Source organism: Equus asinus, chromosome 11, assembly GCF_041296235.1.
Source record: "Equus asinus isolate D_3611 breed Donkey chromosome 11, EquAss-T2T_v2, whole genome shotgun sequence".
NCBI lineage: Eukaryota > Metazoa > Chordata > Mammalia > Perissodactyla > Equidae > Equus > Equus asinus.
Window position 1 is genome coordinate 14906002 of NC_091800.1, and position 14417 is coordinate 14920418.

Genomic DNA, 14417 nt, shown 5'->3' on the forward strand with positions numbered 1-14417 from the left:
TCTGTTAGACAATATATTTCTGTGGTTTAAGCCACCCATTCTCTGATACTTTGTTACAGCAGTCCTAGCAAACTAATACAACAGCCATTTATTTGGATATATTTACCTATTGTTGCTCTCATGCAGAAACAGCAGTGTTGAGCAGTTGTAACAAAGATCATATGGCCTCAAAGACTAAAATATTTACTATCTAGCCCTTTACACAAAAACTTTGCTGATTCCTGATTTATCTGATTTGTGAGCTAGGAGAAAGTGTCACCAGGCATAGGTAGTCCATTCTCCTTGTACTCTCCTTCAAGAACTGTCTGGTGTTCGTTCCTCAGCTCCTCTCTCTTCCACAGAGGAGGCTTGGCAATGTTGATCTGCCTGCCCAGGCTGATCTACCTAGGACCAGTGAGCAAGTTCTATTCAGGAGAAAAGGAAGGGTAAAATAGAAAGGCAATTTGGAGTCCGAGGCATGGCCTCCAATCTCGGTTGATCAGCAATAAAGCTTTTATTTTGATCTCTTTCTGACACCTGTATATATTTCTCAACTGGTTTCATATCTGGAGGAGAGAGTTACATGATTCATTGGCCTCCATACACCTCAACTTTTCTTTCTCATAGCAAGAGTGTTGGAAATCTAATTTCCTTCTTGAAGTCTCTCCAAAAAGGAAGTGAGTGCTGATTTATTTTTTAACCTGGCCATATCCTCTTGAAATATGCAATTCTCATGACTCATTCCTAAACTCTAGACCACATAAAATCCCTTGAACTAATGCTCACATGAAGTTTAGCTGTTTTTTTCATGCTAAGACATTATGCATTTATACAAGTATCTGCATGTCCTTTTACAAGATAGATCTAAATTGCTATAACCTTCCTCAGATTATGAGCTCCTGAGTGGGATTTTGTTTAACTTGAGGTCTGGTTTGTTTAATACTAATGCAACGCTCTGCTAATTAATGTGGTTTCCCTCATTAATAAAGAAGCCCCACTAATCTGTTGCCAACAATTTTACTCACATAGGTTCATAAGGAAAAGAAGATGGAAAAGACAGTGATGATAAATAATGGCTATGTAGCTTGAAAAAATATTTTAAGCACCAATAAAAATATCTAGATATATAGCTGAGAAAGAAAAATCAGTCGCTAGTCTGTCACTCATAGCTTGTCATTTACTCAATTAACCCATTGATACAGGTGGAAAATGCCCATTACACACAAATTCTCTCTGACATCCTGTGGAGTGAGGGACATGAAAAATAGTAAGATAAGAGGAACAATTGGTAAAGGACCTTGACGTTCAAAAAAAAAAAAAAGCAGAAAAGTCTGGCTTTGAGCCAATGGATGTTGACAAAGAGTAACTGAGAGATCGGAGAGAGTGTTTGGGGAAAACTGTCCCAGCAATTGTGAAAGTAGAGATCTCAGCTTGCTAACCTAAATTCTGGACTGGTCTAATCAGTGGGAAGGAAGGGTAGGGTAGGCCCAGTGGAATCTGTTGGCTGGAGGGAGCCAAGGATATTTAGCAAACTAACTCTTCCAAAGGCAGGACAGCTGTGTTTAAATGCAATGGGGCATCGTGGGAGGGATGCACCAACTCGGGGAAGAGCGTGGAGTTTGTTACCTGAATGTTTCTCTGGTTCAGCCTCTGCGGACCTCTCAGGGAGAGGGGAATACAATAAAAAGGGAGTAAAAATGAAAAGAGCAGTTTCCCTAAAGCCTCTGTTGAGGGCAGTGTTTAACAGCAGATGTAACAATGGAAGCTGGGGGTGGGGGTGGGGCAAAGGGCACTTCCCCACTCAGGGGTGACCTTGCAGCTGGAGCTCTGAGCTGCACCCAGGAACAGCCTAGAGCTGGACCAGACAAGTGAGAAAGCGTAATGCGTGGGCAGCCTAGGTATCTTTGGAGGGTTTCAGCTGCTCCATGATATGGTCAGTGATAGATGACATCATGGACTCCAACTGGATCATAAAATCATAAAAACCCTGCCTGCCACCATGGAGCCAACAAATCCAAGCCCCAGACAATGTGAACTTCTCGCCACAACACCTCACCCCCACCAAGATTCCTAGGTGAAGACAGACCCTGGGACTCCTAGAACTGGTTGGAGAGCTGGGGTTATAAAAAATGGGAGCAGAGCCTTAAAATGAATGTGTGGTTACAGTTATTGCTTCCAGGTTGCCTGGCCTGGAAAGCATAACTTACAACAGTGTAAAAGAGGACGTAATATGGTGGAGAGGCAAGCAAAAGAGTGCTGGTCATGTTAAATACCAGCTTTGTTGACCTTGGTCAGGTCACTCAAATATTCTGGGTTTCAGATCCTGTATCAAAAAAGTAGAATCTTTTGGGGCTGGCCTGGTGGCGCAGCAGTTAAATTTGCACATTCTGATTCAGCAGTCTGGGGTTCACTGGTTTGGATCCTGGGTGCGGACTTAGGCACTGCTTGTCAAGCCACGCTGTGGCAGGTATCCCACATATAAAGTAGAGGAAGACGGGCACAGATGTTAGCTCAGGGCCAGTCTTCCTCAAAAAAAAAAAAAAAAGTAGAATCTTTCAAAAGCCCTGACAAGGTCATCGTGAAGCTTAAATGGGATCATATGTGAGAAAACTCTATACTTTAATAAAATGCTATTATTATAATGACATGGTGTTTACAGAACAGGCTGTCTATAAAAGGTTCTGAGTGCACTAATTTCCAGCTGTCACCTGATGTAAAAATGTTTTTGTGTCTTCCAAAGCCATTTTCCAAATAAGTAATTTTTCTCACATCCACAATTTTCTCAGCAAAACCTAGTGCTGCCTGAAATGACTGATTTTAGGAGCATCCATGTATGTCTGTATACTCCAAGGGGACACAACTGGGAAAATGCAGCATAGCTGGCACAGGAGAAATGAAGGGTAGAAAGGCCTTTTGGGCAGTAGAAAGTGAGCCCTCTCAAAATCTTAGCTTTATTTTAACATTTCTCAGAGTGTAGGAGAGTCAGTGTGTGATCGTGCTGGTAGTGACAGTTCTACTGGGAAATCTTAACTTAAATTGCCTGCCAATCTCTATTTCGTGTGTCCAAGAAGAGCCATTTATCACTTTTATGAAGCCACCAAAAGCTTTCATTGAGAGGGAATAAAGCTAATTATTGAGCAGTACATGCCCCTATACTAAATTTATAATGAGAGCAATGGGCTGAAGGTTCTAAAGATGGGTAATAAATGTTTTGATAAAACAAATCTAAGATTTCCCCCAAAAGAAAGACAGCTCTCCCTTACCTCCGCTAACTCTCTGTTACCACGCAGGGGAGCAAGTTTCCCACATTTAGTGATGCTCTGGGATGCTGGATTTTCCCTGGTAGGCATCCCTGAGAGCTCATCTCCACAGAACAGCCCTTACTGTCGCCAATAACAATAAGCCATGTACATATAAGAGTTTCACCACTAACAAAGGGCTTCATACAGATAAAAAGGACTTTAGTCCAGAAAGGAGTTTTGAGGGCTCGCTTAAACTCAGGGTAGCTCCAGGAAGTCCCCTTTACCCTTTAGGTTCATACATTCACGGGGCTTTCAGAGTCACTGCCTTTGGAGTTCCCCCTTTCTTCCACTCTTGTTCCAGGGCAGTAAATATAATTAAGATGTACATATTTTCCTTTTCCTTTTTAATTAGAAAGAATTATTATTTTTCATACTTACCTTAGACAAACCAAGATCATCTCTGAAGGCACTCCAAGTTCATCCTTTGATTCAAAGTAAAAACTCATCTCCTTACATCTACCTGAAGCCTGACTAGGTAAATTCTACCACAGTCAAATAAATCTTCCTTAACCAGTTTCTTTCTTGGGGAAAACCGTCCAAGGTCAGGCAATTCTCTTAACGTTCTCATTATTTTCTTAATGCTCTGACTTAGTTTTTATAAGATTTTTAATTTATTTGTAAATAAATAAATTAATGATTTTGGTCATCATTGTGTCTTTCTTCCTGGCTTATCACCTAGAGCTACTCTATCCACTAGCCACGTGTGGCTGTTGAGCCCTTGGAGCATGGCTAGTCAATTTGAGATGTGCTGTCAGTATAAAACACACAGCGGATTTTGAAGCTTCAGAACCCAAAAAAGAAAGCAATAGCTCAGTGATAATTTTGTGTATTGATTACATGTTGAAGTGATAACATTTTAGATATATTGGTTTCAATAAAATACATTATTAAAATTAATTTCACCTGTTCCTCTTACTTTTTTTAGAGTGGTTAGAAAATTTAAAATTACATAGGTGGCTCACATTATGCTTCTATGGGGCAGTGCTGACCTAGAGCTTTTAACTTTTCATCTCAGATTTTATTCTAGCTCCCTACCCCGCCCCCATCCTCAATTCAAGCCTAATCTTCTGATCTACTTTCTTTTTCCATAGGCATAAACACCCCCATTGAACTAACAATTCTGTTTGATTACCTCTATTTTAGCCAAAGAAGAGTTTCTCAACTCACAGATGTGGGGGGTTAGATAGCAAGTATGATGGCCCTGAAGTTATTCCCTTATAAATCTTTTTTAAAAAGTTGTTTTCCTGAGGCTGGCCCCATGGCCAAGTGGTTAAAGTTGCTCCGCTCTGGCAGCCCAGGTTTGTGGATACAGATCCCTGCGCGGACCTACTCAACTCATCAACCATGCTGTGAAGGCATCCCACATAGATTGGCACAGATGTTAGCTCAGAGCTAATCTTCCTCAAGCAATAAAAGAGGAGGATTGGCAATGGATGTTAGCTCAGGGCGAATCTTCCTCGCCCACACAAAAAATTGTTTTCCTTTTTCTTGAAATATGTCTGGAGATTTAAAAGACATAGGCAAAGTGATGGCAGAATATTCACAGATATTCCTACTGGTCTTGGAAAGCAGAACCAACTTCCTGGAAAATTACATCCAGTAAGACAGTTCCACGTGGAGTGAAACAAATTTAGTCCTGATATTCAAGGGAGTGCATAAAGGTTCCTCTGAGAACGTGGAGTTAATAAAAATGGATGGTGAAACCAGTTGTGTTTTTCTTGAAGGAAGTTCATAGGCAGTATCAATCCAGCCCAGGGGAGCAATGGGGCTGAATATTTTCCAAGTGCTTGACATAAACAGCAAAACTTATTTTCTCATTGTGGTTTGCCATTATTTTTACACTTCTGATATTTTTATGGACAAATCAATCCATGCACAGACACATTTATAACAAACCATTGCTAATCCCTGGTGTATTCAAACTTGACTTACAAAGACCAGAATTTATCAAGAACCACCTGCCCTGTCTCTGTGCCCTCTCTACCTACTGCCTCCTCCCAGCCATGCTTTCTGTCTCCAGCCTCAAGTTCTGCCTGGGATCCATTAGAAAAATCACTTTCAGCTTTTAGAGAATCAGTGAAAAGACTGTGGGACAGCAGGAACCATTTAAGGGGCTGGTCTCTCCAGTTCTGCCCCCGCCTCTGAAATCGTTTCCTGTGCATGGCTGGATTTGTTTTTATTTCACTGCGTTACACTGCCAGAATTACCCCCACCACAGATTTATTTGGGTTCTGAGAGAATCTTTTTAAAATGCAAATATCCCTGAGAGTGTTAAAGGGCTTTCAGTAATTTACACGTTAGCATGAATTTATTCAATCAAATTGCCTCTCTGCTCCGTGATTAGCAACCCACTCACTGCTCGTCTTCCTCAGCAATAAGGACAGAAATCTAATTTCAGAACAAAAGATTAGAAAGCTTCCTACATGCGGCTAATAAATCTGCCGAGATACTAACATTTTAGCGGATAAAAAAGCCATGTCATGTCTTTCAAGACATATTATTTTAGGGATGGCAAATTCCTAGTGATCTTCCTTGTAGCGGAACTGCCTCTCGGATTCCATGCAGTGAAATTCTGTGAAAACCAGGAAGCTCTGAGGAAACTTCATTTCTGCCTCACGGAGGCGGCAGGTGGGTGGGGATGCCAATTTATGGTCCTACGGTCTTAACTGTGGGGAAGAAAATTTCATCTTTGGTTACAGCTGTTCGAGGAGGGCGGGGAATATAGACAATGTAGATCAGGGGATAGTTCACCAACTCATCTGTCCCACTCGCTCTCTAGGAACAGTTGTGTAATTACTAAAGAATATGTACTTCAGGACTTTGACATTTCTGACCAGAAATTCAGTCGCTTCTGCACTCTGCATGTCTCCATGGAGGCTTTCCCAGATCGATAAAGTCTTTAGGACCTTACTACGTTGTTTATGGACCAAATCTATTTATATCACCTAATCAGATCCTGCCCATAAGTTGGGCCAACCCAATAGGTTCAGGCTTCCATAGATCACTGAAGGTCATAACAAATGCCCAACTCAAAAAGCCAGAGACAACACTGTCCTTGATGGCCAAAATGTTCTTAATCCCTGTTCTAAGCGCGTAACACAGAAAATCAACAGTAGAGAGACCTTGAAAACTTAGGAAATCATTATTTCTCCAATATTCTTGGAGAAGATGATGTATTAGTCACACTTCTAAGCCCTACATGCAGGCAACCCCACACAAAAACAGCAACCCTTACAAGGTTCTACATAGAGGTGGCACTCAATAAATATTTGCTGACTGACTTACTCAATGTGCTTTTAAAATCACTGCAAAATGTACACCCTGCTTTACTTGTAAATACCATCTTACCGTAGCTATCACATGATTTTCAGTTACCATCTGGCGCATAACTTTGGCACAGGCTTATGTGCTACACAGGACTGCGGAGTGGAGAATTTATTAGAACAGTTGATGCTGCTCTCCATTCCAGTCATAGAGGAAATGTGTGTAATCAGTGAAGGCTATAAAACAAACCAAACAAAAGTCTTGAACTCTTCAGCTACACCATGTTTAGAAGTACTTTTTAATAATTCAGAGGAGAAATATGTTCGGTTGGTAGCTGGGGTGATTTCACGGGCAGAGACGTCTAGCCAGGACTTCAAGAAGGCAGTGGCCACAGGCAGCTTGTGACTGCATATTTTCAACCATACAGCTGGGCTGCATTCCTGAAACAGGTGTCATTTTACACAAGCATGGCTCTGTATGTATTAGTTCTGGTAAATACTCTCTAAATCTGCAGGCGACAAAAGGAAGGACCTAAATATTCTGGATTTGTCAGTTATGATTTAATCATGGAACGCAATATAAAGAATAGCATTTTATGCTCAAGGCTATTGCTTTTTTAAAAACAAAATAATGGGAAGTCTCTATTTTACATCTGCTGGACCACTGTTTATACACAGATAGTCCCTGGAAATTACTACCTCAGTCTGGTGGCCTAAGTAACTCTGCTTCCCCCACAGCTGCTGCTGTTAGTATATGTTTCACTGATCCTTCTCCTCATCCCTTTGACCATGCAAGCAGGGATCCATGTGGTAGTTATGCTGGAAGTAACAGCAAGGAAGAAGCAACAAGAGGCAGGATACTTCTCCCCAGCATCACCACCCGAGGCTTCTCCTCTCTCCCATTTCCATGGCTACGTCTCCTCCACCTAAGCTGCCAGATCATCTGCCAAACCCCCAACCCCTATTCCATCCCAGCTCTTATGAAGCCCCCAGCTATTTCTGAACTCTTCCTTAGCTTCTCTAGTTAGATTCCAGGAAATTCACTGAAGATAGTTGGCCTCCAAAGTATAGATAAACATTACTTGAGACCCGCCACCTATAACACTCTTTTGGGGAAAATAAAAAGTATTGATAGGAGGACATTATGTGGATGCCCTTCACTCATTATCTCTTTCTTATAATTTCCACCAAAAACTCTTAGAAAACTTGCAAAGCAAAGAGCTGTCCTTGTTGGAACTACTTTTCTTATTTCTTACTAGTCAAGGAATGAGAAAAATAATAGCTAAAAGCAAAGAATGTGGCAGTGGCAAGGGCAGCATGCTGCCCAAACCCTGGTGCTCTCAGAGAACAAAAAAAGGGGGTGACCAAAAGTCTGACCTGGGCGGAAACATTCTTCTAGGAATTTCTCCTAGATAGAAAGTCTTCACCCCTGACAGCTCTTCAATTCTTGACATCCTGGAATCCATTGACTCTCTGTGGTGTGAATGTATACCCACCTTCCTTTGCAGTATTAAAACCTTGCCAAAACATTAGTCTAAATGCGTCTGAGTAGTAACCCCTGCCATTACCCCACAGCAGAAAGGAGACCCTACAAATGGGAATAACTAGAACATACAACAGCCTGAAATATTTTATGAGTGCCTACTATTTTCAGTTACTATGCTAAGCACTTGGGTTACTGAGATAAGTGACACCATCTGGACTTCAAATTGCTTCAAGCCCAATGAAGGGGAAAAGCAAAGAAACATATAGATAATATTAATGTGATTAATGCTATAAGAACAAAGTCCTTCCTATAAGCTGAGTCTTGAGAACCTAGTAAATCAGTATGAAGAAGATAGAAAAAGAATTCCAGGTTAAAGGAGCAATTGAGGCAGACACAAAGAATGTGAGAAAGACATTAAGGATCAAAAGTAGTTTGATATGGCTGAACATTGAGTAAAAGTTGGAGGAGACAAGAGAGGAGAGACTGGAAACGTGGACATGGCTAAATGTGAACAGCTTTGTCTAATATGCACAGAAATCTGATTTTCTACCAAAGAAAATTTGAAGACATTGAAGGATTTTCCATAGAACAGAAATATGATCAGGTTTAACTTTTTAGAAGATCACTCTGCATTTTGGATAATAGATAAGGGGTATTTGACACCAAAGACCAGTTAATTGGCTGCATTCATGTGAGGGCTGCCTGACCGAGAGCAGTGGCATTAGGGATGCAAAGGGATGAATTAATCCATCATTAGAAATGTAGACTAGACAGGACTTGGTGGCAATGAATGTGAGTTTAAGAAACAAGAATGAAACTAGGGTGACTCCCAGGTTTTTGACCTGAATGATGAGTTGACTGAAAGTACCTTTCACTAAGACGGGAGAAGATGGTGCAGTTCAAGACTTGATAGAGTGAGTCTGAGGTGCATTGGAACATGCAGTGAGAGATGTCCAGGAGGAAGATGAGGATGCAGATAGAAGTTAGGGAGAATAGATCCTGTGGAGCTGGCTAGTTCACACCCCGCCAATTTCATCCCTGACCAGGATATAACTCCCCACAGCACCCGTCCTAACCCTTCCACCCACCCACGAGTCTGGGAAATAAACATATATCAAAAGCTGCTCATGAGTCACCGGCTTCAGAAATGTGACCGGCTTGCTCTCTCACGTTGAGAACAGAGAGCCAGTATAGCCCCAGATTTTCAACTGGTGGCTGCTTGACTTTGGCTGTCTTTTCAATACCCTTCTTAGCCTTGGTAACCTGACTGTCCAAATTTATAACTTGGCCCCTAGACATTTTGTTGTTTCTGTCACCCTGGCCTGGACCATCCCCTTAGCCAGGTCACAGCCCTGTGCTAGTCCATATGATGAAAAGTCCTCTCTGACTGGCATTCACTGTCTCAAGGACTTGTAGTTTGGTGTCAGAAGGTATCTTTGTGCTAATTAGAAAAGGCGGCCCTTGTGTAGGGCATGCCGTCTATATGAGAGCTCTGACCTGGCTTCGAACTGAGCTATGGCTCTTTGGTGAGAATGTTTACGCCCAGTTTAAGTCCTGAACTGTTCTTGTGTCTCACTTACCCTGGCAGCTACCATCTACAGCTTTCATGCTTCACTTTGACCCTGGGCAAGCGATATCTGAGAGGCATGGACATGAACAATCCTACCGAGGTAGAAGCTTTTTTGCCCCCCAACTTTGGGAATGTTCTACTAAAAGTACATAGAAGTCTCGACAAGCAATAAAGGGGTAATCACGTCTACCCTCCCTTCTCTGCACAACACTAACCCCATGGGAAATCTGCCTGGAGCTGTGAGGGGCCTTGCCCTCAGTATTTGGCAGCCTGGGCTACAGCGAGAAACGAAAACGTCCCTCAGACATATCCCAAAAGGCAGCGAATTCTATACATGAGGTAGTTTGTGGTTGAAATTGGGTTTTTCAGGCTAGCCTGAGAAATAAGAAAAGGATAATGAGTCAGATGAATGAATGTACACCAGGCTGACACAAATCCGTGTGGAAGGATTTGTCTCGATCTTGGAAGAAACTTAGGAATGGCAAACTTTCTCTGTTATGGACCCTCTGAATTCATAACATTTCCGAGGAAATAGAATTAAGCTGGTTCTTTAGAAAGTATTCCCTAGAATAGGGAAACAGCAAGGGAAGCCTTCAGAATACACTGTCCATCTACCTAAAGATTCACAGATAGAATAGTAACAAAAGTTTTTCGGCCAAGCTGATCCCTGTTTGCACGCTGCCTGTTTGCAAGTAAGTATCCTAGAAGGAATGCCCACGGCACATATTGGGGGTGAAAATAGAAAACAGAAAAAGGTGTTCAGAGGTTATATAGATCCCTGGATTAGCATCAGAGTCTATATCCTCTCCACACTCTGTGTCAGTAAGAATGGACTGAGGACTCCGATTATGATTTTGTCCTGAATGGGCCCAAAAATTCAGTACTCCCAAATTTCTTACCTAATAATTTACAAAGTTACCCTGTTCCTATCCTGGATGAGCTAATTTGGAAATATATTACCTCTCGTAGGATAATTAAGAGCTCACCGTAAAAACAAAATAACAAGAATAAAAAAAATTAGGAAATCAGCTAAGACAGGTTCCAAATGCTTCTTTAATAATTACATTCCCTTAAGAGGCAATAGGCAATGGATTATAGCATCACACTAAAGATGATGCCTTTCCCCTTTTTACCTTTCATTGTCAATCTTAAAAAAAATCAATCATTTGTGATAAACACTTTCTTCTTGGGCTGAGGAATGCTCTGAGAAGAAAGCCTTGTATAAAAGTTTGATATTACCTATCAGTCGTTCTTCACCAAGAAAGAAACAAAATGTGGATCACAGTAAGTATAATTAAGATGTACCATATTCTTCTTTTCCTTTCTAATTAGAAAGAATTATTTTCTAAAAATAAACTTTACTTTTTAGAGCAGTTTGAGGTTCACAGGAAAACTGAGCAGAAGGTGCAGAGATTTCCCATATTCCCCCTTCCCTCCACATGTATAACCTCCCCCACTAGCAGCATCCCTCACCAGAGTGGTACATTTGTTCCAATTGATGAACCTGTGTTGACTGTATAGACGTGTCATAATCACCCAAAGTCTATAGTTTACCTCGGGGTTCACTTTTGCTATAAATTTTACAGATTTTGACAAATGTATAATGACATGTATCCCCCATTATAGTATCATACAGAATAGTTTCACTGCCCTAAACATCCTCTCGCCTCCACCTATTCATCACGCCCTCCCCATTAACCTCTGGCAACCGCTGATCTTTTTAACGTCTCCACAGTTCTGCCTTTTCCAGAATGTCACGTAGTTGGAGTCATCCAGTATGCAGTCTTTTCAGATTGGCCTCTTCAACTTAGTAATATTCATCATTTTTTTAAAAAGGCATTATACAAGTTCCCCAAAGCCATGTATGTGGGTGTGGCAAAGTGATGAAGAGTGCGAAGGCTCAGGCTCAAGTTCCGGTTTTGCCCCTTCTGGGCAAGTCACCTACCTTTACTAGGCCTTGGTTTTCTCATCTGTAAAATGAGGATAACATTAATACCTATACCACTAACTTTACGATGTTGTTGTGAAGATCAGCTTTCTTTTCTAAAAAAATAGAGGTAATGATGCCTATGTCGTAGGGTTGCTGTATGGATGAAATAGGCAGTGTGTGTGAAGAGCTTAGCACCTTGCCTGGAATATGTTATGTATTTAATAATGGTGGTTGACAATGTTATTTTATTTTAATGTGGGCTGAATACTTTCTATGTGACCCTCTAAAACTACTCTCTGCTCTTTTCCATCTTGCTTTGTGGGGCACAATTTCTAAAGAATACATTAATTGTGCACCCTTTCCTCATGATTTCCTGAAGTGTTCAGCCAACGAGAGGTCACAGAAGGAAGTTAGAAGCTGGGAGGGAGAGAGATGGGTTTGTACTCCCTGTGCCTCTTCTCTGTCAGGCTGGAGTTGGTTCTAAGGCCAAAGATTGCCCTGGGCAACCATCTTAGAGCTGTTGATTTCCCTTAATCTTGCCCACATCTTTGTAAACGGTCTCTTAAATGACCTCTTTTGAGGTAATTTAGAAAGCTACTGCTATTTCCTGTCAGGAAGACACATATGTTTGCCCTTCATATTTACTGGCAAAATTATTAATGCTGTTTCACATGGTAAAGCAGCCAAGGCATTGTAAAATCAAGAACCATAAGCAACTCAATAAAATCTTGCAAGTTATCACTAACATCCTTCTATATCCAACACTCATCAAAATTTATGAAGATGTACTTTGGAGTTCAATAAAAAAATGTGAAAAAATTTTAGAGATTTAGAAAAAAGTTATAAAGATGATTAAAATTTGTAAAATATCTATAAGAAAGGCTGGTCACTTTTCCTCATTAACAATATATCAAAAAACACGCAAAAAATTCCCTGGGTATTAGTTAGCTTTTAGAGCTAAGACAATTATTTAAAGTGTAGTTAATGTTTGTAGGTGATGTTTGGCTTATGTGTTCTCCAATCCACACTCTCTTTTCTGGAAGCCTGAACAGTGGGAGATGGACCATCCCAACAGGAAAGACATTGATAATAATAGTTCAAGGAGATTCTCAACTGCAGCATGAATTTCCACTAATAATGAAGAAATTAATTGAAGTGCATACAGTCCGCTGCTACGGCTCTACATATTACAATGGACTAACTATTTTACCTTAATGAAGTCACTGTATTCTTTCCAATTTTATAAATATTAACAACTATATATGTTTTCATTACAAATCACGTTATAATGAGAAACAGGTTAACCTTAATGCTAAATTTAAAACAAAAAAAAAGTAATAGAAAAGGTGTGAATGTGCTTCTCTCTTTACTACTTGAGTGGGGCGTGACACTCCACCCAGAATATTCTGTAATAAAACTACTTACTTTAGTTTTTGGTCGAGCTCCAGTTGACATTTGGTTTGGCACACCATCAAGATTCTGGATGTTTCCAGTTTTATTTCTACAAATTTCTTTCTTCTGATGATTTTGTTTTAAAGATTGCACTTCAGGTTTATAGAACTCTGTAGAAATGAATTTTAAACAGGTTTTTTCACTTACATAGAATTCTTCCTAGGCAATAATTCAAGTGAATTAGTCAAGAAAAATACATTAAAAAAAAAAACCAGAATGTTTTTAAAGTTAACATAAAATATGAGAATATTCCTAAATATTTTCCAAAGACATTTATGCTTAGGCTCAGTGCCTAGTAAAGCATGAAAACTTTTTGTAAATGTAAAAGTATAAACTAAAAGTAATTTTAAACTACCAAGGTAAAATATAGTACTATATTGGCATATTTTAAAACTTTTTAAAAAGCAAAACCAAAGATGTTTTAAAAATTGAAATAAGATGTGGCTCATACAGAGCCACATTATTCTTTTAAGCTTTAAGATCTCAGTCTATATGTTTTGTAATAGTAGCGAACAAATTATAAATTTATATTTCTCAGGGTTGGCTATGGACATAAAATGATTAAAAACATATCAACATAAAGAGAGTCCTAAACTTTTCGGATACAGTAAAAGTCCTTTTCCAGAATGTCGGCTAAATTCTTATGAAATTGGAGTAATTAAGTCTGCCTTCACTAATTCCTCTCATCGCTTGGAAGTCTGCCGCAGCTCTCTGTGTCCAAGCTCTTTATATGAGTTACCTAGAAGCCTCTATCGCAATGTCCTGTCCTGGTCTCTTCCTTCCGGAAAAAGTATCAAGTTCTGCAGAAGTAGGGAAGGTTGGAAATGGGAATTTTTCATTTAACTAAAATTTTACTCATCCATCATCAGGTTGTTTTTTGCAGGGAGAATAAAACATCTACAATAAACAGACTTGTATGTGAATCTAGCACTGCCAGATACTAGCTCTATAACCTTGGTCTTAATTTCCTCAAATCTTAATTTATTCCCTGTAAAACCATACTTTCTGCTATTTAGTGAACACGTCTTTGTGCCTGTCATATTTGACCAATGGAATGTAGGTACACAGGAACGTGCCAAATCTGAGCAGATCTTTAAATGTGCTGCTTGGAAATTACATTTCTCTTACTCTTGATACTTGCAGCAATTCTCCCCTGTGGGGAAAAGAATTGAATACGATGATGAGAATGCTAATGATATGATGATGAGAACAGTAGCTAATATTTTTTTGACAGGAACTGTAATGTGTTTTATATTTTTATCTTTTAGAGAGAATCTCCTGATTTGTTCCTTTTAATAGAAATTTACTAACTCAAAAATGTGTCTGAGAAGGATTTGAAGGACATAGAAGAGTACATATACACTCTACCCTTGAGAAAAGGCCATAAAGAAGCTAATGTGGCCATGTCTTATTTCAACTACACAGTGACTTTAAA

General features: G+C 40.0%; 1 protein-coding gene across 6 annotated transcripts in view; it reads right to left on the minus strand.

Moving 5' to 3' along the window:
- STARD13 (StAR related lipid transfer domain containing 13) overlaps nt 1-14417 on the minus strand; it is a 489330-nt gene that overhangs the window by 342622 nt on the left and 132291 nt on the right. For all 6 annotated transcript variants that reach the window (XM_070520504.1, XM_070520503.1, XM_070520506.1 and 3 more), the window contains one exon: nt 12956-13092. In XM_070520504.1, coding sequence (XP_070376605.1) covers nt 12956-12985 — 30 coding nt within the window. In that variant the 5' untranslated portion in view covers nt 12986-13092. The remainder of the gene's footprint in view (nt 1-12955; nt 13093-14417) is intronic.